Source organism: Macadamia integrifolia, unplaced genomic scaffold, assembly GCF_013358625.1.
Source record: "Macadamia integrifolia cultivar HAES 741 unplaced genomic scaffold, SCU_Mint_v3 scaffold1881, whole genome shotgun sequence".
NCBI classification, from domain to species: domain Eukaryota; kingdom Viridiplantae; phylum Streptophyta; class Magnoliopsida; order Proteales; family Proteaceae; genus Macadamia; species Macadamia integrifolia.
This window is the reverse complement of record NW_024868402.1, coordinates 1-24683: the sequence shown is the minus strand read 5'-3', so window position 1 is coordinate 24683 and position 24683 is coordinate 1. Positions and strand designations below refer to the sequence as shown.

At 39.8% G+C, this 24683-nt stretch overlaps 2 protein-coding genes across 2 annotated transcripts; one reads left to right on the top strand and one right to left on the bottom strand.

The window, feature by feature from the left end:
* Window positions 1-18090: 18090 nt before the first annotated feature.
* LOC122065115 (putative methylesterase 19) lies at window positions 18091-19055 on the bottom strand. Its single transcript, XM_042628915.1, has 2 exons — window positions 18901-19055; window positions 18091-18553 (listed from the first exon to the last, which is right to left on the bottom strand). Exons 1-2 carry the CDS (start codon window positions 18913-18915, stop codon window positions 18188-18190), a joined length of 381 nt encoding a protein of 126 aa, XP_042484849.1. The 5' UTR covers window positions 18916-19055; the 3' UTR covers window positions 18091-18187.
* Window positions 19056-21475: 2420 nt separating this feature from the next.
* Window positions 21476-24412, top strand: LOC122065124 (the record flags this gene model as incomplete). Its single annotated transcript, XM_042628931.1, has 2 exons — window positions 21476-22859; window positions 24102-24412. Coding segments are annotated over exons 1-2 (1695 nt in total), but the record flags the coding sequence as incomplete, so codon positions are not given.
* Window positions 24413-24683: the final 271 nt, after the last annotated feature.

The window sequence follows — 24683 nt, the reverse complement described above, 5'->3', positions numbered from 1 at the left end:
TTATGAGCCTAAAATAGAGTTATACTAAACTTGACTTCATTTATGATAGGTTATACTAGAAACTTGCGTCATCGCATACCGGATCTTCCTTGTACCAAGGGTGATCTTTGTACAAAAATAAGTAAGTGGGAAGAGGACATTGCATCATGTCATTCTGATTGTAGACTAGCGATGGCATCATTTCATTATTACTATAGACTAGTCATTCCCATGTGTCATTTGCATGCATTGATGTGTGCATTATGAAATTTATTTATAACTTGACATACTGATATTTTTAATTGTTAAATGCCTATTCTTGCTTTATGATATGAGATGGATGACTTGAAATTATTAAATATAATGCTTTGCTAGACTAGATGTCGTAGTCAGCTTAAACACGAATGTATTGGTGGCCAGTGGAATGGGACACAGTGGCACTATGCAGTCATACTATCTCACATAGAAGCATGCGGTTAGGAATGACATATCCCTATGCTACGACCCTTCCAGTAGGGGTTTAGGTGTTGGGTATATCACTGGGGGGAAGTCCAAGGTTGTGAACCAACGGTGGTAGTTAGAAGTACGCTTGACTGATCATTAGGACTGTCGGTAACTTCGGTGATATATTAAGAGGGCCAATTATACTGCTTTTAATTTAATGCAAAGCAAGGCCCATTTTACTTTAATGTCACCATGGTTCAGTAATTTACTTTAATGTCGTTGTGGGTCAGCATTTTACTTTATTGTCATTGCGGCTCAGAATTTTACTTTTTCAGTACCTATGGCTAGCCTTCTCCAGCAACCCTATGGGCGTATTACTGGATGGGGTTCACAACTTGTACCCAGAGCATAGGCTCACTGTGGTTGCGAGTAGCAGATGACCTATGACTTAGAATTGTTATCTAGGTGGACTAAGATAATAAAATGAACTGCACGCATATAGGTTCATTTGTATTGCGCATACTTGTTTGGTCTCTCTTTTCACTTACTGGGCTAGTGAAGCTCATCCCATGTGCACATCATTTTTAGATGATCTTGCAGGTTATCCAACTGAAGAACTAGAGCGGGGACCCACCATGGAGTTTCTAGTGTAGGACTGGTGGGTCCTGAAGATCTCGGGTACGAAGCCGAGTGCTCCTGCGATAGCTGTGTTGTGGGTCAACAGCATTGATACCATACAGGGATTCCTTTTGATTATTTTAGAAATGTTACCCCTTTTGTGCTCTGGATGTTTAAATTACATTTCTAGTATATATATTACACCTACGGGCCCACATGTAAACATATTATGTAATATAATTTGGGTATCAAGAGTGTTAGGGTTTTTAAAGGTATGTACATGTAAGTTTCGCTGAAGTACAGATTTTTTTTTATTTAGAGCTTGTGTATGATGTGCTGTGGATACTGTATCAGATGATCCTAGAAGGCTTTATATTAACAGGAGTTAACTCGGTCACCGGTCTGGTTCTGTATTGAACAGGGTGTGACATATGTAGTAGCTTTTTTGTATAATTGAGAAATGCTAGGCTAGTGATTCGAGAGCAAGAAAATCTAAAAATTAAGAAATTCTGGGCTACTATAGTTGCTCTTTTGTTTTTTCTTTGATATATATAAGGAAGGATAGTGTATTATAGAGATAATACAAAATTTGAAAGGAGAAAAAGAGGAGTTAATATTTATATATAATGGTATAGTATGTTAGTATTAGTATTTCTTATAAAAATTCTATCTTTTTTGGTTTTTCTTTTGAAGCACTATGAATAGTGAATGAGTTTGGGCCACTTTCATTTTGTTTACCTTCACAATTGTACTTGTTAAGTTGGTACTAACCACCCAATGTTAGTACCAACCCTCTTTTGGATCACGGAAATGTCAATGTGATAGTTGATGGTTATCGAAAGTTTGACCCAATAGGCCTCATCAGGTACACTAAGAGGTTCCATGCCAATTGGATGGATGAATGGGGATGAAGATCTTAATCCCCTAAAAATTTGATCTCCCTCGAGAAATATTAAGGCACAACAGTGATTTTCTACGGAAGACCTGCAAAAGTGAATGTAACTCCCAATAAAGGGTATTGTCTATGCATTTCGTTAAAAATATTGTATAGGACTCTCTCATCCTATAAAGAGATTGTATATGACTCTCTCATCCTGTAAAGAGATTGTAAGGACCCTCTCATCCTTAAAAGAGATTGTACGGTCCTCTCATCCTTAAAAGAGGTTGTAAAGGTGATACCTCCTCACCTACTATACTGAAAGGGAAGAACTACTTGACAAATAAAGTAATACCACAAGCGCATGGGTCATGTGTAGCTACGGGTCGATCACAGGGAGGTGAACTCTATAAAAAATTCAGTTCTTACCTAGGCAGAATGTACTAACTAATGGGGTTGTCACAAATTAAAATAAACTAAACTAACAATGGTGAAAGCTATTAATTAACTGTAGAATTAAATTAAACATGCAATAATAAAGTGAACCCAAGATTAAAGTTAGAATGAATTAATGAATCTAAAATTATATAAGCACTAGAGAGATATGAAATTATGATGTGGGGAAGCACTTAGGAATTAGAATCCACCATGAGATTTAAGAACAATCTACAAACAATCTAGCCCTATATCGCATACTTGAATAGGTCAATAGGAAATATAGATTTTTAAATCTAATATGTCCCATAAGTTATTCAACACATACATAGTATTAGATTATAAGTAAGACCGCATTGGAAGTTGGCAATTACGCATACGAAAGGTAATCAACGACATACATAGTTTTGACTTTGCAATAGGGTTTTAGTTACATGGAATTAAGAAAATTGGCACTAATTACTTACAAGTTGCTCCTCATCTCATGGTTTCATCCAATTCCCAAGTTACAAGATTTAGTTAATGATGAGCACATTTATGTGAGAAATCTAGGGTAGTAAAACATGTATTTTACATATTTAGAATGGAGCTACCTTGGGTTTTACTCTCTTTTTGCAGGCTCTATATTTTCAAGGCCTTAAGGACTATCGGGTGCTATATCTTAAATTTTACACGTAAAGAGGTCCTATTTCTTTCCATGGTTGCGAAGAGGACGAAATTCTGAGCAAGATGGACATGTTCAATTAAAAGTACACATTCGTTTGGTCACCCGTACAAATGATTATTCTTTTCGGGTCAGAAAAAAATAATGGATCAGAACTGAACCGAGATGCAGAACCAGCCCGTTTGCAATTGTCCCAGAGGTACAAGGAATACTCCAAATGCCAACAAGGATCGATGGACCACATCATTAAGTGATTAAAGATTTGTTTTTGGTAACAACAACTACCTAGCGTAGTTGGTGAGCTATGGTGTACAAAATTCTCTTGCTCACCAAGAGGTCTCAAGTTCGAATCTTATGGTTGTTTTTTTTTTAGAAGATTTTGTTGAAGATTTCCTGCTTTTCACTCACTTAAAGCACTAAGGGCATGGAGGGGATTTCCACATCAAATTAGAAGCAAGGAAAATCGTGGAAGCAAGAAGAAAAAAATAAAAAAAGGAAAGGAAAATCGTGGAAGCAAGAAGAGAAGAAAAAAAAAAGGAAAGAAAAAAAAGGGAGAACCAAAGATTGTCCAAATCTTCTCTCTCCTCCACATCATCATCCACCAAAAGATTGTCCAAATCACATAAAGCAAGAAGGAAGAAAATCGTCCCTAGGAGAGAGAAAAAGAAGAAAAATAAATTAGAAAAAGAAAGGAAAGAAAATAAGAAAAAAATTATAGGAAATTTATTTCCCTCTTCTCTCTCCTCCACCTTACCACTTTTGGTCTCAAAAGATCTCACAATCAATTGTGGGTTTCTCTCTTTTAGGAAAGAGAAATTTGTTACCCTACCTCCCCATTCCCTATAAATACAACTCATGTAAGAGGAGGGGAGACAATTCATTCTTCTTCTAGTTTTTTTTAGTTGCTCTCTCTTTCTCTTACTCTCTCTTTAGTTTTAGTTCTTCNAGAAGAAAAATAAATTAGAAAAAAAGGAAAGAAAATAAGAAAAAAATTATAGGAAATTTATTTCTCTCTTCTCTCTCCTCCACCTTAGCACTTTTGGTCTCAAAAGATCTCACAATCAATTGTGGGTTTCTCTCTTTTATGAAAGAGAAAATTGTTACCCTACCTCCCCATTCCCTATAAATACAACTCATGTAAAAGGAGGAGAGACAATTCATTCTTCTTCTAGTTTTTTTTAGTTGCTCTCTCTTTCTCTTACTCTCTCTTTAGTTCTAGTTCTTCTCTATTTTTGCTTTAATCACTTTTCTAATAGTTTTTTTTTTAATTTCAATTAATGCAAGCACTCTTTTATTCTTATTCAGCCTTTTTATGTTTATGATTTATGCAATTGAGTTGTAATTTTTTAAGTTATAGTTCTAGGCTTAGATCTAGGTGGCAAGATCACGAGCCGTGGAGCAATTTTTTTTCAAGTTCAAGCATTGATTCAAGTAAGTAGGTCCCTTCAGTAGTCTTCTCTCCACCCTCTCATTCCCTCTTCTGACTACCCTTTCTTTCTTAATTTAGGATTTTTATTTTCATTCGTTACATTATTGCTATCCCTCTCCTCCAAGGTTCATGGCTAGTGTATGTGTTGGCTTTGCCCCTCCTAGCCATAGAACCATCAATTTATTGCTTTTATTTTAATTGTCTTCCTTTCCCTAAAGCCAAGTAGAGTAACCCTTGTAAGAGTGACTCTCTGGTCAAGTAGGGAAGCTCATATTATGATGCATCCCTCGGGCTAAGTAGAGAAACCTACTTGTGAGTCTCTCTCTAGCTTTATCCCCTTTCTTTTACTTTATTTTTATTTCAGCATTTTTTCCCTTTATTATTTTTTTTTTTTAATTGCGTGGGTTGTTTATTTTCAGTTATTTATTTATTTAATTTTAATTGTGTGGCTTGCATCTTTAAATTCTTAGATGACGAATGGTTAGGACGTTATTTTAGATACTTATGTTTAGGACGGTAATTAGAATTAGATCACAACTATTAATCGGTTCACTTTCGCATTATTAAAAGAAATAAAAAAATAAAGTGGCTGCTCTCCCTGTGTTCGACCCGTAGCTACACTGATCCGTATGCTTGCGGTTACATTTTAAATCTCAAACACCTCTCTAACAAATTAATTATAAGTAAAGATTAAAAATCTATATTAGGAATCAGAATGATATTTTGCAATGAGCCAATAGAGAGTTTCATCCAAAAACACCTGATGTGTTCAATAATGTTCAATTATATATCCAAATTGACTTTGCCCATATTTAGGTTGATCTTATTATGATCTTGAGAACTCTAACTTTCTCCATGAACTTTCTTCACCCACTGTAATTATTTCACAATATCTATCATTCTTGTTATGATACTTAATGTTTACAAAATCAAAAGAATTCATAAACTCAGGCCACTTTATATTTAGAGGAATTATCACTTCCCTCCCCTGAACTATAGCTAAATATCAATTTTCCCCACATTTTTTTCAAATATTTCACTCTCCTCCCCACAAAGGCACAAACGAAAAGATTCTATCTACCGTGCCTGGATGTTTGAATTGGCTGTTAAGTCTGCAATATTTTTTCATAATGATTGAAATACCCTCATACCTGTAGAAATCCCATTATACCCCTCTATGAACTAAAATCCCTATTCCCATTAAAATCCATTGTCTTCCTTACTTCTTCTTTATTTTTCTTCCCTGTATCTTCTTCTCTATCACTATTATAGTTTCCCTTCCCTACTAGCAGTACTATTCATCTAAAAAGAATTAACTGAAACTCCTCGGTTCCTTCAAGTTGTGGGCAGATATTTGGGGGTTTTGCTTATACTCCCAAAGGCGACCTGAGCCATAGTGAAAAAATTTGCTTGAAAGCTCCTTCTATAGAGAGATTGAAATTAGAGATTGCTGCTGGTTTCTCTAGTTAAACCTAATTTGAAGAAATTATTCTGCTTTGGTTCTTGATACTCGGGAAAATTATATGAATAAAATAATTCATAACTAAGAGCAAAAGAATATACAAGGTGGGAGAGAGGGGGGGGGGGAAGCTTAAGCCAACATGGAAAAGCCTACCCGAGGAAAAACACAAAACAATAACAAAAGTAGCACAAAGCAGCATTGAGCTGCAGCAAGAACAAACAAAAGGGGGGTGGGGACCAACAACCACCAAGTAGCTCAAGTAGCATGAATGAGGTCAACCTGCAGGTTCTAAGATGTTATGATGTGGAAATTTTTCAGGGTAATAGGAATAGGGTGGGGGTGAAGAGCATGAATGCTCTAGATTTTAGAGGTAACATCAAAATAGATAGCTTTCTAAATCATATCCGGAGATCTAGATTTGGGGGTCCATCTACGAATGTTATGCTCCATCCGGAGATGGTTGATAATAGCACAGAAAGCCAATTTTTCCACGAAGTCACAAATGGAAGGGCCAGGGAATGCATGTCATGTCGATACAAATGCATACTCTATCAAAGATGATGATGGATCTATGATTTGGCCAGCATTTGAAGAGAACAGATTTCCAAATAAGGGAGAAGGGGCAAGAGAAGAAAAGATGGGGAATATCTTCATCGCAATAGGATTTTAGTTAATAGAGAGGTATAATGGATTTTCCACAGGTATGGGGGTATTTCAATCATTATGAGAAAAATAAAAATAAATAAAAAAGAAGATACTGATAAATGTGTGCCACGCGTTAGGATATTGTAAAACAATTTAAAAGGATAGCAATACGTGCTAGCCCTGTCCCCATTGAGTCTGGTTTGAGTACACATGCAAGGCAGGATAAAATAAGTCTAAAAAATAGCATCCCTATTTTGGTCACAATTTTGCTTTGACTTCCAACCATGGTGTGTTTATGGTAGAGACGTAAATGTATCGAATGAGGATCAAATGTGATTGGATCTGGATATAACGTATCTTGATCAGATATGATGAATTGAATCTAGATTTTATCCAGGAGGAGTTGCATGCAGGTAGTTGTGCAAAGAGACCTCGCTTCCATATGGATGTTTTTTGTTTTTCTCCTTTCTGCTTGTTAGTGGGAATACTCATATGAACAAGATGTCCGGTCTTCTCCCTAGCCGAGAACAATTTTAGGTACAGACTTATGAAACAATTTACAAGCTCAATAAATAAATGTCACGTATAAATGAAATTAAATATTTTTATTAATAAATCGACCCATAAATGAAATTAAATAGTTTTATTAATAAATCGGGTTTGATGGACATACATATCCAACACGGCCATCTTCCCTGCTGATGGCAATGCCAAAAGTGGGAGAAAAGGTGCAACCAATTTTTGTTGTACCGGGAGGTTTTGTTAGACTCATTCCTATATAGCTTCTTATTTTCATTTTGGAATCTCTTTGTTTATTTTCTATTTTTAATATGAATGATCTTCTAGCAGAAAAAATAAACCTAGATTCTTGATTCTCTATTTACATCCTTGACTTGTGTAGCCCAGACCTTCTTGCCTCCAACGTATGTGATTCTCTATTAATCAATCTCTTTTAATTGTCTTAACTCTTTTCCTCAAACACTAGAACTTGTCGAATATTCAAGAACGCTCAACTTCATTAGCTATTTAATTTTTCATTATTAGTTGGATATCTATTAGGATTAGATAGATTATGTTTTGGATTATTTGAATTCAGATCCAATGTAAATTATACAAATTACTAACGTTAAATAAATATTTCCCATTATATTAGTTTTGGGAAGTGATTCTTTGCCCAGGAGTATGAGTTAAACCAACGCTTCCTGTGTCCATCTCTCTCCTACCCAAAACAAGGGGCAAAAGTGCATTTTTGTAGGGAAGGACAGAGATAGACACATGGGAGAGCGGCATAGGCCTTGCTCCCAAAGAGAATTCTTTTTCCCATTATTTTTGTAAAGATGGCATTAATTACCAACCTTTTCTATTGATTCCTATGGATTGGATCCAAAAAAAATTCTTGAATGAGGTATTTAACTCCATGGATGAATCAAAAAAGAAATCTTCATTGGTTCTACCTCCAAATTTTTATGAAGAGAATGAATATTTTTATTGAAGGATAAAAAAAAAAAAATCGGCCCAGATCTCCTGCGGGACTGATTTAGAAGGTCCAAAAACCAAAAAAAGTGGTAAATGTCAGCAACAACATAATGGAGGTTGTCAATCAATATAGATTGATCCAAATCTTATTCAAATCCAATATAGCACCTATGGATACATAAGAAATGTATCAATAAAAAAAAAAAAAAAACCGCAGCTAAATGTTTACCTTTACTTGTTAAAGTAATACTTTCTCCTAGACCCTCACCTCTCTGAGTTTGCACTTCTCTTTGAACCTACCTTCAGCCGCCGTTTTCGCTATGCAAACATGAACCATAGGGGTGAAACAAGGCCGGGTTTCTTAAAACCCTAATCTAACCCTAGGTCCTCACAATTCAACCCAGGCCCAACCCAACCCTGTCGGGTTTATGTTTAAGCCCAACCCCACCAGGTTCATACCAACCCAACCCGGCTCTATTTGACCCTATTAGTGCCAGGTTGGGTCGGGTTGGCCTGGTTTGGGTTGACCTTGGCTTCTATAATGGTTGGATTAACCTTGATTGACATGTTTTTTCCATTCATGTCGCATATATTAAAAAATTATAGAAAAATAAAATACCCATTGGAGCCCTAATTTCCATTATAAAGATGCAAGGTTAAATTTCGGCCGGATTGAGCCAGGTTGAGGCCTCATCTCTAGCCTAACCCAACCCTAACCCGCCCTTAGAGTCAAAAAACTTGGCCCAAACCCTGATCGGGCACAAAGTGGGTTTGGGTTGTCAGGGCCAAACTTTCACCCCTAATGAACCACCTCCCTTTATCTCCTTCTCGGCTCTCAATTTCGCACTCTCTACTTCTTTCCTCGCATTTATTCCTTCTCCTTGGAAGATGATCTACCACGTTCTAAGTAGCCATGACACGTGTTGAGCATCCCACCTCTCAGTAAGCCCAATCTCATCAGGCACACTTAAAGCAGAGTTTGGTATGTATTCTTAGAAATGTATTATCAGAATACACAACGAGAATGGTTTTCGGTCTCAGCTAGACTGTGGAATGGGTTAGATAGCAGATCTTACATTCTCTAACATCCATGAACAAGAATGCATACCAAACATTATCTTAAGCTAGATAACTCCCTTGCGCACACTAAAGAGATGGGGACATTCATGCATGAACCCAGCCCATTAACGATGGCGGCTCATGTAATACTCAAGTGTAAATTAATAATAAAATAGTGAAAGGAAAGTAATATAAGCATATAATTGCTTCCATGTGGTATAAAAGGCGTGTTCAATCAATCTCAGTTAATGGGAAGAAGCCAGACAAAAGATCTTGCTCATATCTAAGAAGTGGGCCTTTAAAACAATCATAGGCCCACCTTGTATGTATCTTTTAATTTGAAGTCTTTTAAAGATTGATATTGTTTACAAATGGCAGCAATGCTGCCTAGAACTAAACATCTCTCTTCTCTTCTCTAATCGCTCTACATCTTTTACTTCCCTCTCTATTTATAGAACTATGGGTTGGTGCTTCTTTACCTTTAAGTAATTGCAAAATGGAATTTTTTCTTTCTTAATTTATTGAAATATTTAATTATCAAGACAGCGATAAGTGTGTGCCACTTGTTAGGGATGGTGTAAAGCGGTTTAAAGGGATACTAGTATGGTCAGAAATAAATGAAATCTCAAAAAACCATGCCTATTATGGTCACAATAATGCTTTAAATCTTCAGACCAAGGAGTTTTTAATGTAGAGATGTAAATAAATCAAATAGCATTGGATGTGATTGGATCCGGATACGTTCGGATATAGATATACCCTTAAATGGATACGAATGTGAATAGAATCAATATTTTTAACTATCGTTTCACATCATGACTAGTGTTACCCAGACCTTCCTCCCTTTCCCTGCAGTTGATGTAATTTTCTCTCAATTCATGTCTCTTAGTTGTCATAACCCTTTTATTCAAACTCTAGAGCCTATCGAATCTTCAAGATTGCTCAAGATCATTTGTTGAAAACTATTTTTTATTTTATTTTTTTTCTAAATAGATCATGTATATTAAATGAATAAAAAATAAAATAAAAACGTAAAATAAAGCGAAAAAGATCCAAAACACCAAACAAAATCAATTAGATAAATCCCCCACCTTCAACATTGCCTCTGCAAAGGAGCGAAGAAGGTGATTATTGTTAGAAGCATTAAAGCAGAAGAAATAAAAGGGGAGGTGGTTAATTTTAATTAGAGACACAAGGGGACAGTTTCTATTTCTTCTTCCCCCTTTTGTTGATCCATCTTACTTTATTTGAGTATTTTGTCTCTATTTCTTTCATTGACTTGACACTATAATTGAAAAATCAAAAGAAGCATGCTTGAATGATTTTTTTAGTTCTTTCTCTATTGCTTTAATAACATGAGGTGGGAATTCAAGGTTATGGAGGACCACTCAAAGATCTTAGCACATAGACAACACCTTGGATAACATATCAGCTATGATTTTGGATAGTCCATTTTGATTGCTTTGTTGTTATTTTAACAGAAATATTATGCCTTGAAGCCAACTTTGGTTACCTTCTATAAAGGAGAGTTACATTAAGGTTTTTCAATATTTATTTTTCTTTTATAATAAAAAGAAAAATACTTCACCAAGTAGGGAGAAAGTGATTTACATCAATGTACAACCTGAAATTATAAATTGAGATTGTTTTGCTATTGGTGATATCCTACGAATTACTATTACCACTTCATTACTGGGCCTGAAATAAAAAATTACAATATAAAAGAGGATTCCCTGTCTGATTTCATTTTTCTCACATTAATTAAGCTACGGATATACTGCACAAAAAGACAGACATGCGATTTACTAAGTCACTTAAAGATATGTATTAACACATTCAAGACAAGCATGTGATTTTATGCTTGGTAATAAAGCATCTTGAGATTCAACGTACTTAGTTATTCCTTAATCTCATAACTGTTCGGTACTTGTAGGTCCATGAGAAAGGCTCTCACAGGTGAGTCACTGCCCTCCCTTATTAAGACATAGCCATGGGGAGTTGCGTACCCATAAAAAGTGGGGATAAGTGGATAAGAAATAAAAACTAATCCGGCTATGTTAACACCAAGAGAATCTTTATGGGGAAGACATTTGTGAGTGTTTTAGGGAGAACACAATGCGTTTTGGGGCATTGGATTTTTGGTTTTTTTTTTTTTTTTGCTAAATGGATAATTTATTGAGAAAGAAGAAAAATACCAGCAAACAACAAACAAAAACACAGAGCAAGCCACGAGGCCCCACCTTCGGCATAGCCATCAGCAGGACCTAGGGCCGCTCACTACATAAATCTATACGAGGGTCTAGAAGATTCATCTCTCGCCATCATATCATAGATATGGCCAGGAAAAACGTCATTTACTGTCGAGCATCTTGATTTTGCAGCTTTCTTTGCTAGGAAGTCTGCCACCGAGTTCCCTTCTCTATAGTTGTGAGTGATTTTCCATGTAATACTTCCCAGGAATTGCCTTAGATGGTTCCATCTCTGCATAGCCATCTATGGAATTTTTCCCTGATGAATTGACATAACCAGAGCCGCTGAATCTGATTCTATCCCGAGGAATGGAATAGCTAACTGTTTTGCTTTCATGAGACCATTCATTAGACCTTCTAATTCTGCTTCATAATTTTCTCTAATTCCCAAATATATGCTGCAAGACCAGAGACACCTGCCATTATGATCTCTCATGATTGCACCTGCACCTGCACCTGCATTACCAGGGTTCCCAATAGAGCTTCCATCAAAGTTTAGCTTGACCCACCCCGTTAGCGGTTTGCACCAATAAACTTCCAGGGGGGGTTTAATGCCCGCGCTAAGAATGTTCAGACCCAGCCTCCTGCAACAAAGAATTTCACTCATGGATTTGATTGATGTTTTCACATTAGGAATAGTCTCTCTAATGTCGTTCTTAATCATTTCAATCACATGCCTTTGTTGTCTCTGCCTTTCTTCAAAGCGGCGCCCATTCCTTTCTTTCCAAATGTTTTCAGCTGAAATGGCAAAGGCGATTGACCAGACCTCTTTTAGATTAACTATCTTCATTTTCCTTTTCCACCATGAAGCCAGAGCATGAAGGGACTCATGCTTCCTATTTGGAATATTAAACCATTCACAGACAATATTCCAAACTCTCTCTGCATACTGACAATGGACCAAAATATGATCCAAATCCTCGCTCGAGCTTCTGCATAAATCGCATCTAGAAGCCATAGGGATTCCTCTTTTCATAACTGCCGCATCAGTAGGTAGTTTGCCATGCATGATTCTCCACGCAAAGATAGAAATTCTCGGTTGCAATTTCTTAGACCAGATCAGCGCCTCCCAAGAGATTGAGTCCTTTTTCCTCCTAATTGTATTCCATGCTGATTTTTTCGAAAAAATCCCATCAGTGTTGGGGCTCCAAACACACCTATCTTCGAACTCAGATTGGGGAAGAGGGATTTCCATGATGGAGTTGATGATTTCAGACATTGTACTCGATTGGCAATTGGGGAAATTCCATTCGCAATTCTGAATGACTCGATCAACCTTACCACTGAATGCTTCGTCTGAATTTTGTTCTGTCTCCAGAAGCTCAGCGATAGTCTTAGGCCCCAGCCATCTATCATTTAAAAAATTTAGTTTCCTTCCATTCCCGATGATCCATCTTTCTTTTAAGGAGACAAACTCCCATAATTTCCGGAAACCCATCCATATCGAAGAGGACCTATAGCCTTTCCGAAGAGATCCATCTGCTTTAGTGATGCGAGCTTTCAAAAATCTATAAGCTGGGTCGTCATCATGCTTCGTCTTCCAAACCGCCTTGGACAGCAGGGCTTCATTGATCTCCCTCAACCTGCGCAGACCTAAACCACCCTCAGATTTTGGTTTGCAACACTGATCCCAACTTACTATGATAGATCTGCACGTATCAACATCTCCAGTCCAGATGAAGTTGCGAATCCACTTCTCCATGATCTTGATGAGCTCAGATGGCCACCAGTATACAGAAAAGCTATGCATGGGAATGCTCGTCACCACAGTTTTGGCAAGCTCCACTCTACCTGCCATAGAGAGCAGCCTTCCCTTCCAGCCCGCAAGTCTCGCTTTAACTTTGTCCATCACAGGGAGGAGGAATTCTTTCTTAACTCTACCTTTGAAAATTTCCACACCCAAGTACTTAGTGGGCAAACTACAAATTGGGATTCCCATCGTCTCTCCTATTATCAGCTTTCTAGCAGCAGAGATGTTCCCTAAAAACACCTTGCTCTTCTCCAAGCTGATGTGTTGACCTGAGTATTCTTCATACATAATTAAGAAGGATTTAAGATTCTTGACGTACCTTATAGATGCATTGATGAATATGAATATGTCGTCGGCGAACAGCATATGACTAGGGGTAGGCATCCCACGAGGGCCGTTTAGGGGTTTGATTTTCTTCTCTCGGATTAGCATATTGAGCCCTCTACACAGGACCTCTTCAGCCAAAACAAATAAGAGAGGAGATAAGGGGTCACCTTGCCTCAGCCCCCGACCAACATTAAAGTAACCCACGGGTCCTCCGTTCAGAAGAATGGAGATTTTTGCAGAATCTAACAACTGATGAACCCATCCAATCCAGGTTTCAGAGAATCCAAATTTCCTCATGACTGAGAATAGAAAGCTCCAATCAATTGTGTCAAAGGCCTTCTTGATGTCGATTTTAACTCCCATCCCTCCTCCTCTCGTCGCAGTCGACATCATATTAGCTAGCTCCGAAGCCAAGTATATATTTGTATGAATTATTTTCCCTCTTTGGAAGGCCCCTTGCTAGCGAGAAATAATTCTCGGAAGGAAGCTTGCCAGTCTCATAGCAAGAGTTTTAGAAATTATTTTGCAAATAAAATTTCCCATACACAATTGATTCCAAAGAGTCAGCCCCTTCAGTCTTTGGGATAAGTAAGAGAAAATTATTGTTGATCCCCTGAGGCATGATTCCAGAAATAAAGAAGCAGCGAATAGCGTTGCAAACATCATATGCTATAATATCCCAGCAGTGCTTGAAGAACTCACCAGGGAATCCATCAGGGCCGGGAGAGCTAGCAGGATCAAGGCTCCAGACCACCTCTTTGATCTCCAAATCTGAAGGGATTCTGTCCAAAATATCTCTATCTCGCTGCAATAATTCGCGGGGGATGCAGTCAAGGATCAAGGGATGCCCAGACACAGGCGCTGCTTTGTGAAAATTAGTGAAAAAGTCCACCATATAGTGTTCCAGGTCTGATCGCTCTGATATGATAGCGCCATCATCTGTCTTTAAGCATCTAATAGAGTTTTTAATTCTTCGCATCTTCGGCGAAAGGTGGAAGAATTTTGTACATCTGTCCCCAAGCTTCTTCCATCGAATTCTCGATTTTTCAGCCCACATTTTTTCATAATACTCCATGGCCTTGAAATACCTTGTTTTGGCATCCGCCTCTTGAGCAAATAAAAAATCATCAAGACCATCTTCGTCAATTTTCTTTTGGACCTCCTCCATCTCCTTTTTTGCCTGATCAAGCTCTATATTGAAATTCGGAAATTCAGTTTTTGCCCAAAGCTTTAGGGTGCCCTTAAGACGTTTAAGCTTCTCTGCAACCCTATATAAGTTGGTGCTAAGAGTCCAGCCGCTCCATGAAGCACTGACCACAGATAAAAAATCCTTGTGTTCCACCCAGTGTCTATGAAATCTGAAGGGGCAATTGTTCGGTTTTTCGCCGGGAACTGAAGAAATAAAGATTGGAGCATGATCTGAGCCAATTTTCTGGAGAACCTGCTGAACTCCCTCATGAAAAAATTCAACCCAGGCGTTATTGCAAAAGCTTCTATCCAGTCTGGCCAGCACGTTCCCTCTCCTCCTATTATTGGTCCAAGTGAACCTGCTTCCCTGAGAAGGAAGGGCCATGAGATCGCAAGAGTCCACCATAGTACCAAACTCAGCTGCAGCCCCCAAATTAAAGGCTCCAGGACCTCTCTTTTCAGTTGAAGCCAAGATGGCGTTGAAATCACTAACTACAAGCCAAGGCATTGTCTGAGCAGGCGCAGAGGCAGCCAAGGATGCCCAAAGATCTCTTCTTCTCGCTCGAAAGCAGTTCGCATGGACGACAGAGACTCTAATAATTTTTTTGTGCCATTCTAGAGAGATGGTAATATGTTGGTCGGTCGTAGACACAATGTCCGGTCTTCTAATATTTCTTTTCCACATCAGCCACAGGTTTGGAACTTTGTCTGATCTGTTATTATGGATAAAGTCGATATCAAATCCCAGCCTATTAAAGAAAAGCTTAGGGAATGCAGTGACATCAACCATAGGTTCTGCAATGCAGATTATTTCAGGGGACTTCTCCTTCAGAATGTTACTCAAGGCTAATTGTGCAATAGCCTTCTTCATGCCTCTTATATTCCAGAATAGCACATTCATGGATTACCTTCTTGAGAAGCCAATACGGCCAGACTTTCTCTGAGCCTGCGCCGCAATGCCGATAGATAATCCCTTCTTTTTCTTCCTTCGTAGCACTTGGCTGAGACCATCCTCTTCAATTTCTGCGGCGTTCACCTCTCGGTGATGAATGATTACATTACCATCAACCACTTGGGTGTTAGGGATGGCTATAATAGATTGAGAGGTATCGCGAACTGAGTCACCGTGGTCTTCGTGCATCTCAGCAACATAGATAGACCACCCAGAACTGGACAGACCTACTGATCATTGACCCGCATCCATTGCTCCATCCTCCTCAAGGGTATCCGACCCGTACTCCGATTCATTAGCAGAACCAGATTCGGAATGACCCTCTTTTGCAAGGAATGCAGCCGGATTGGCTTCCATAATTGTTCCATGATGGATGGGAAGGACAATCTCAACATTGCCATGTGTCCTCCCATCATTTGAGTCTAGAATATTACCGTTCAATTCATTTCTTCTCAAGTTGGAAGGAGAATCATACTCTACGGAATCTGGATTCCTTCCAACTTGGGAAGATCTTCTCTCCACCGTCTGGCCCCTCTCCTCCCTGCCAGAAACCGTGTCAGCTGCTTCAGCTCCGGCAATGGCGTCCTGGTTTGTTGCATCAAGACTAGCGTCTCCCTGCTTAGTCCTGGCTGACTCCATCGCAATCTTCTCCCTACAGTTTTGGACATAGTGTCCAACCTTCCTGCAATAACCACATCTAGCCATCCCATCTTCATAGATAATGGCTTGTTTAAACCAGAAGACCTCCTGGGTTCCTGGTTTCAGTCTCTCCACTTAAAATTTAATCCAATCTCTTTCCATTAATCTCTACCTCCACTTGGACCCGGGCAAAATTCCCCATCGCAGCGCTTTGGGTTCGTTGGTCCAAGGCCACAGGCCTGCCTACCGTTTTTGCCATTGAGAGAAGGATTCTCTCATGCCAGTATTCCAAAGGCAGGTCTGGGAAACGAATCCATACGAGCTTCGTCATAACATTCTTCGCGTGGACGTCGAAATCCGGTGTCCATCTTTGAAATCTGATGAAATGTCCCCCAACTTTAGGGGGGCTCCGCCGCCACATAGTAGACATGTCTCCTTCTAGTTCAAATTGAAATAAAATGAAACCCCTACCCATTGGTGCCATTCTGATTTGGCCCTTTAGGTTCCAGTTCTTTGCCTCTTGTCTAATATTATTCATCGAAATCATTCGAAAGTTAGCTCTACCGATCAACGCAAAACGAAATCTGGAGAGCCGCTCTTCATAAGCATCCTGGGGAATCACTATTTTGGTACAAGAGCCCGCATGGATAGGTTCAGGTAGCGAATCGACATCAGGTAGGGATCTACCCACCACTGTCGCAAAGGTCTTCCTGCCCGAATGGATAGGTTCAGGCAGCACTGCCGATTCCACAGCAGCCTCCTCCCTAACCGGCCTCGCATCTATCCGAGGGACTGGTTTCAAAAAATCCGTGATGAGTCCTTGTTTGATATTATGTTTTCACAGTTTATTGGATTTGTAATGCTCCTCTCTCAAGATTCTCATAATGCTATTAGGGTTTTCGAGATTTTTTTGTGGGTGTCTTAGGGAGACTACACAGACACACACGAAAGAGAGAGTAATGTTTGGCAATCGGTCCCTTTCATTTTCAAAAGTAATATTTTCTTGGAGAAAGTTTTCCTGTGCCCAAGATAAAGGAAATATGTGCCCCACGTATTTATGAACACCAGCTTAGCCTAGTGGTGCATGGCAGCTTTAGCTTAAATAGTTGGTGCCTAGAGGAGGAGATTGTGGAATCAACTCTATCATATTTATGTGTGAGTAAGTGAGTGTAAGAGTCGATGGCCATTGGCCCTACTAACGCTCAATAGACCAGCGGCGCTTAATATGATAGTAGATAGGGAAAACAAAAAAATATTACCTACGTGTGTCATTATTACTCTCACTTTCAGTTTATTGAAGATTCAAAATATCTTTCATCATTTTTTGAGATTCATCAAAGTTCAATGACAGCCATCGATGAAATTCGTCATTCACTAGTAGTACCAAAATGAGAAAATTTTTTTTGTCAATTTCTAAGAAATGATCAAACGAACTCTGAGGCTAGGGCTTCAATAGCATGATCTAATGATCGATTTTTTGTCATATTCTCCTCCTCCTCCAGAAAATTGGTGACCATCTCAAGTTGAAAAATCGGTGTTTGGTGCTAAATCGTCCCTGGTTGTTGAAGAAAAATCTATAATTTAGACTATGAGATGATATTCTTCTTGTAATACTAGTTTGAATTGTAGCTCCTTGGATTTCCCATGTTCAGTGGGGCCTCTTAAAGCCTTGGGGGTTGTCCTTGAGTTGCTCCTTGAGTTCCCTAAGGGTTTGGATCCTCTCCCCTTGTGGGTACCTCCCCACATGGTATCCAGCTCTCCATAGGGGATCAAACCCCCTCTAACTCATTGGCATACCCTATGGAGGGATGGATCTCATGTGGGAAGGTACCCACATGGGGAGAGGATTATTTTTGGCAATGAATTGATATATATTAAAAAAAAAAAGAAAAAGGCATTGAAAGCCACAGTTATCATTTATTTATTGCCAGATAGTAGATAGTAGTACAACAACAAATCATACTAATTAGACCGGGTTTTTTATCCAGTAAGGGTCAAGCCCACCAGGCACCACGCCGGATTGAATTTAGTTTTGCTCTCATCTCCACCCAAGCTGTATCTTTAGCATCATTAGCAGAATAAGAAGGATATTGTCTGGCAAAATCTAAGATATAAGCAGACAACTCTAAGGGCTTCGATAGCATGACCTCATGACCAGATCTTTCTGTTTTCTTCACCTCCTTCACTGGATAATTTGCGATCATTTGGAGTTGAAATTCAGGATATGTTGCTAAATCATCCCCAGTTACAATATAATATCGATCAATTGAACCATAACTCTCATTTGTAAGTTGTACTCCAGCCAATTCATTGTTAAAGAACGATCCTGGCCTTCTCTGTGTATACATTAGCTCAATATCCTTCAAAAAAAAAAAAAGAGAGAAGAAGAAGATGAAGTTGTCATAAAAGTTCCTTGTAAAAACCAGCTTAAAAGAGAGAGAAAGAGTATGTGTGTATTGGAGTTACGATATCTTGTATTCTGTCCCTTACATAAATGGGTTGATTCTGGAAGACCATTAAGAAGCCGAGGGTTATATGGTATTTCAGTAAATTATCTGTGTAGGGTTTTCACTATTTTATAAGTAATCTGAAAAGGGTGTGAGGACATTGAGTAATTGTAACCTTATTCTCCATTAATAATGAAACAGATCTCATCTCACTATTGACGTAGATAAATCTTTAAGTGTATTGAAAGAGAGAGAGAGACCTCGGGAGGGCACATTTGATAGAGTCTGTCGCTCAGAAACTGAACGCCAAAATAATACCAGGTCTCGTTAAGCCCACTAGTCTTGATGCAAGTATCCTCCCAGTCCTGCTCATATTGCTCTCCCTGTTGTACATACAGAGAAATATTGTCTTTAAAATACAAGAATGCATACTATATAAGAAGAAGAAGTAATAAAGGATTAAGGGTTAGGCATACCGGAAGGGGAAGACACTCTCTGCTACTGGAAAGTCTCTCGCTTAGCCACAGGTATCGATCTGCTGAAGCTGCAGATCTGCTGAGAGCGTCTCTCGCTTAGCCATAGGTATCGATCTGCTGAGAGAAGCTGCGACACTCTCTGCTACTGAGGGCGGTGAAGACGTTGCAGAAGTGAAGACCCTTATGCAAGGAGTCAGGGATCTGCCCGTAGATCCAACATTCGATCTTCACTGCGGATTTGTCGGCGCCAAGGAAAGGAGAGAAAGGTAAGTTGCAGGTTCGGTTGTTCCAGCAGCAAGGAAGAAGAAGAAGAAGAAGAAGAAGAAGAAGAAGAAGAAGTGCAGATCTGAGCAGATCCGAGCAGATCCGAGCAGATCTGAAAACTCTTCTCCACTGAATTACAGCTTCACCGAACTCCGATCAGATCCAACACACCGAACACTGAAGAACTGATCTCTGGTGCGTTCTTTGATTCTCGGTTCAACCACAAAAGCAGGTTCCTCTGTTTTCTCTGGATCAGTCCAGCCCTTGCTGATTTCACCGAACACACCGATCAGTCCAGCCCTTGCTGATTTCTCTGGATCTGAAGAACTCCGATCAGTCCAGCCTCTCTTTCTGTCTTCGTCAGGTCACTAGACCATGCATGGAGGAGAGAGAGTGTCTGGCGATTCAGGGGAGAATGGAGCTATGGCTGTGGAGGATGACGATGGTGGAGCTCGGGAGTCTCTGGATCGTGGTCCAGATGGTCCTCCACAGGATGAAAGGCACAAGGATGCAGGCCAGCGACGTACATATGCAAAAGCCTTGGGTGTTTCGTCTTGGCCTGCCATTGACACTCTCCCAGAGCCGATTCAGGTAGGGAGTAAAAGACGAGTAATGATCCCGCAGAGAGACTATGAATCGAAGAGACAAAATTTTCGTTTTGCCTTAATCGGTAGGGTTAACTTCCGATTGATCTCTTTGGATGGTTTGAGAGCGGAGGCTCGGGAAAAATGGAACCTCAGTCAAGGGGTGCTAATGCATCCATTGGGAAAAGGTTATGTAATTTTTCAATTTCAGTGCGAGGGCGACAAGGCAGCGGTGTGGCGAAGGTCTCCCCTTAGGATTGGTGATCAGGTCATTCGATTTCAACATTGGAAACCTGATTTTAATATTCACGAGAAGCAACTTCTCACAAAGCTGGTATGGATACGGTTTCCTGATCTCCCGCTTGAATACTGGCACGAAAATGTGTTATTGTCTATTGCAAAGGCAGTAGGGCGCCCTGTGTCCCTAGACAGACGAACAAGACAAGGCATTCTTGGCTTCTTTTGCGAGAGTGCTGGTGGAGGTTGATATCTCTGACTTGGCAGAGAGGGTGGAGGAAGTACAGGTGGAAAGATTAGAACCAGGTACATCTCAGGTGTATGGTTTCTGTCAAAAGGTGGTGTATGAAGATAATGTGGAGCGTTGTGGATACTGTAAACGAGTCGGACATTTGATTTCCAAGTGTAGGCTGAAAAGATTGGATGATGAAAAGCAAAGTGCGGCTGATAAATTAGCAAAGGTTCCAGGGGCAGTATATGTTGAAGATGGAGTCAACTCAGGTGGGATTAACTCGGTGAGAGAGTCTCTTTCTAGGGGAAGATCTTTGCCACATCAGCAGAATAATTTTGATCCTATTCAAGATCAAATCTCTCCTAATTCAAATTCGTCTAAGGCTGGGGGAGATATTCAAATATTTTTGAATCCTTCCAACTCTGTCTCAAACGTTTTAGGAAAGGAGTCCAACGGAGATGAAAATTATGGAATTAAGGAAGGCTTTGTGTCAGGGACGGTTATAGAATTAGAGTCTGATTCTAATCCTATAAATAAGGAAGGAGAGATTTCTAATATTCTACCTAAGGAAGGAGAGGTATTTCGAATGGATGAGGGATCGGATGTTGACTCTGATCCAAACCCAACTGAGAACCCGCTCCATGGAGTTCCTGGTGATCCGCCAGTGGATCCATTGGGGGGGAACGAACCCAGAATGGGGCTTACTCCTGTGGGCGAGGTTACTGTTCCGGAGGGGAGGTATCCTTCTCGTTATAGAAGGCTCGGTGGGGGTCAAGGACCTGGACGTGGTGTTGCCATGGCTAGTGCTATGCAGCCAGTTGTCGAAGACCCTGGTGAGGATCATGTGGTTTCTTCTTTGCCCAGGGTGGAATGTTCAAGGGGAACAGTCTCTATTGTGCATTCAGAAATTATAAGAATGGATACGGTGGCAGTGGCTCGGGAGAAGGAAGCCGGAGGTATGCTTGAGGGTGGAAAGCAAAGAAAGAAAACAGGTAGTTAGGCTAAAAAGTCTGATAAAAATAAATTCTCTAAGAAGTAATTCATGAAGATTCTGTATTGGAACATTCGGGGTGTTAGGAAGGCAGCAGGGTTGTGCGCTTTACGTCTACTGGTGAAGGAGCATGCCCCGGATGTGTTATGCTTGGCTGAACCCATGGTTCAGGTATGTAAATTTCCTGTTATTTTCTTTAGTCGGTTGGGGTATGCGGTGGATTTCATTCATAATTTTCGGGATGACAAAGTCCCAAATTTATGGATTATATGGAAGTTGGGGGTTTCGAGACCAGTTGTTGCAGGTATGTCTGATCAATATATATCAGTCATCTTTGATTGGCCAGGTAGTAAAGTGGGTATTTCTTTTGTACATGCAAGTTCTTTTAAAATTATGCGTAGGCAATTATGGTTAGATTTGGAGTTGCCGATATCAGCTTTGGTTCCGTGGTCTGTGATGGGGGATTTCAATGCAACCCTGTTCTCGCATGAGAAAAGAGGTCCTGGTAAGTTTAATCTTGGATCAGCTGCTGAATTCCAGGCTATGGTTGATGCGTGTGAATTGCTTTCTATCCCTTCTCAGGGAAAGAAATTCACTTGGACTAATAATCGTCGAAGGGGTCATGCAGTTGCAGTGTTGGATCGGAGTTTTTGTAATGGGAAGTGGATAGAGGTGTTTAGAAATGTGAAGCAGCGTGTTTTGTTGTCTTCGGTATCAGATCATGCCCCTTTAATTGTTGTCTCTGATGATGTTCAAAGACCTACAAATATCCCCTTTAGATTCCATAGCTTTTGGATGGAAAATGATCAATTTATCTCTGTGGTTGAGGAAGCTTGGAAAACTTTGATAGGGGGTAATCCAATTTTCATTCTGGCACAAAAATTAAAGCAGGTCAAGGAGAATTTAAAGGTTTGGGCGAGGGCCAATTTTCCTAATCTGAATGATGAGGTCGATAAAGCAAAGCTGGAATTAAAGAAGGTTCAAGATATGATAGAGGTGGCTGGGATGAATGATGAATTATTTAACAGAGAGGCAGATGCAAAAACAGTATTATTGAAGGCCAACCAAATGTACGAGAAGTTGTGGGCTGAAAAAGCTAAACTGAGATGGATGAAAAATGGAGATTGTAACTCGAAGATTTTTCATCTCTCCGTGAAGCTAAGGAGGTTGAAAAATCAGATCACCTCCCTAAAAAAGGAAGATGGAACTTGGGTTTCAGACCAACAGGGAATATCGTTTTATGTCGATGATTTTTTTGAGAAATTTCATGAGGCTGATGAAATCACGGTTCATAATGACCTTCTTGAAAATATTCCCAGAGTGTTGGAGGAGGAGGACGTGGCAGGATTGGAGATTGTCCCGAGTGGGGACGAAATTAAACAAGCTGTTTGGGATTTAGATCCTGTTAGCTCTCCAGGTCCTGATGGGTTCCCAGGTAGTTTCTTCAGGCGATGTTGGACTATTGTTGAGGGTGATTTTTGCAGGGCAGTGAAAAAATTCTTTGAGGAAGGGCGGCTTCCTAAAGGAATAAATAACTGCTTTATTTCCTTGATCCCCAAAGTTGAGGGGGCGGCCTCTCTAGATAGGTTTCGACCTATATGTATGGGGAATTTTTATTGCAAAGTGATATCAAAAATTCTATCTTCAAGATTACTTGTTGTTTTGCCTAAATTGATTTCGGAAGAGCAAGGCGCTTTCCAGCAGGGTAAAATAATTTCAGCAAATATCAGCCTCGCCTCAAAACTGTCAAATTTGATGCATTCTTCAGTTAGGGGTGGTGGAATGGGACTGAAGCTCGATGTTCAAAAGGCGTATGACTCTCTAGCTTGGGAATTCCTCTTTGCAGTTCTGTGCAAATTTGGGTTCTCATCTAGGTGGATTTCTTGGATTCACAACCTTCTTCTATCCTCGAGAGTATCAATTTTGGTGAACGGTGGCCCGGTGGGGTTCTTTGGGGTTGGTAGAGGTCTCCGACAAGGAGATCCTTTGTCTCCCTTTTTATTTATTCTGGCAGAAGAGGTTCTCTGTAGAGGTCTTAGAAGCATGGTTCAGAATGGTTTGATAAAGTCTCTTCCTGGGCCTCGAGGTGTGTTAACTCCCTCCCATTTATTATTTGCTGATGACATTTTCATTTTCATTAATGCATCTGCTCAGTTTGTCAAAAATCTTAAGGCTTTTCTTGATAAATATCAGGCATTCTCTGGCCAGATATTTAATCTAGAAAAAAGTAGTTTGTTCTTTGGAAAGGTTGCCCCTCACAGGAAACATTTTATAAGTACTTTTATGGGAATCCAATCTGCAAGGCAGCCTACAAAATATTTAGGTGTGGAGATCTTCAAGGGGAGAGTTCAACGGGACCACATGTTACCGCTGATGGATAAAATCAAGAAGAGGTTATCGGGATGGAAGGGTCGGATTCTCTCCATGGCTGGTAGGGTGGAGCTGGTTAAATCAGTGATTTCAAGCATTCCAATTCATAATTTCGGGATTTATTGGTGGCCAGGAAGCTCAATAAAATTAGTGGAAAAGTGGATGCGAAACTTCATATGGTCTGGTGACATGGAGACAGGGAAGAAGATAGTGGTGAAGTGGGATGAGGTATGTAAACCTACCAGGGAAGGCGGTCTTGGCATTAGGAGGTTGCGAGATGTTAATTTTGCATGCCTGTGCAAATTAGCATGGCAAATCAAACATGGAAATTCTCTAATGAGTGTTTTCTTTCGTGCCCGTTTTCTGAAGATTGATGGTTCGCTGAAAACTACCTACCTTTTCTCTTCGATATGGCCTGGTCTTAAAAAGGTGTGGCGGTGGGTACAGTCTCATGAGCAATGGACTGTTGGGAATGGTCAGAGGATAAATTTTTGGAAAGATAGCTGGCTGGGAAAGAAGTCTATTGAGGAGATGTATGGTTTGCAGTTAGATATCTTTGATTCGATGCAGGCAAAGGTTTCTGATTTCATTTGCCAAGATGAGTGGAATTTTCCCCAGGTGAGCTCTGAATTTTTTCAAAATATCTTTGATCAGGCCAAGGATATCATAATTTCAGATCTGGATGATATTTGTCATTGGGAATTAAATTCATCTGGAGTTTTTACAATAAAATCGGCTTGGGAAAAAGTAAGGGAATCGCCAAAGGTGGGGTGGTATTCATTGATTTGGAATTCTCATCTTCAGCCTCGCCAATCGGTGTTTGGATGGAGAATGTTGAAAAATAAGCTCGCTACTGATGATAATGTGAAAAAGAGAGGGGTTCCATTGC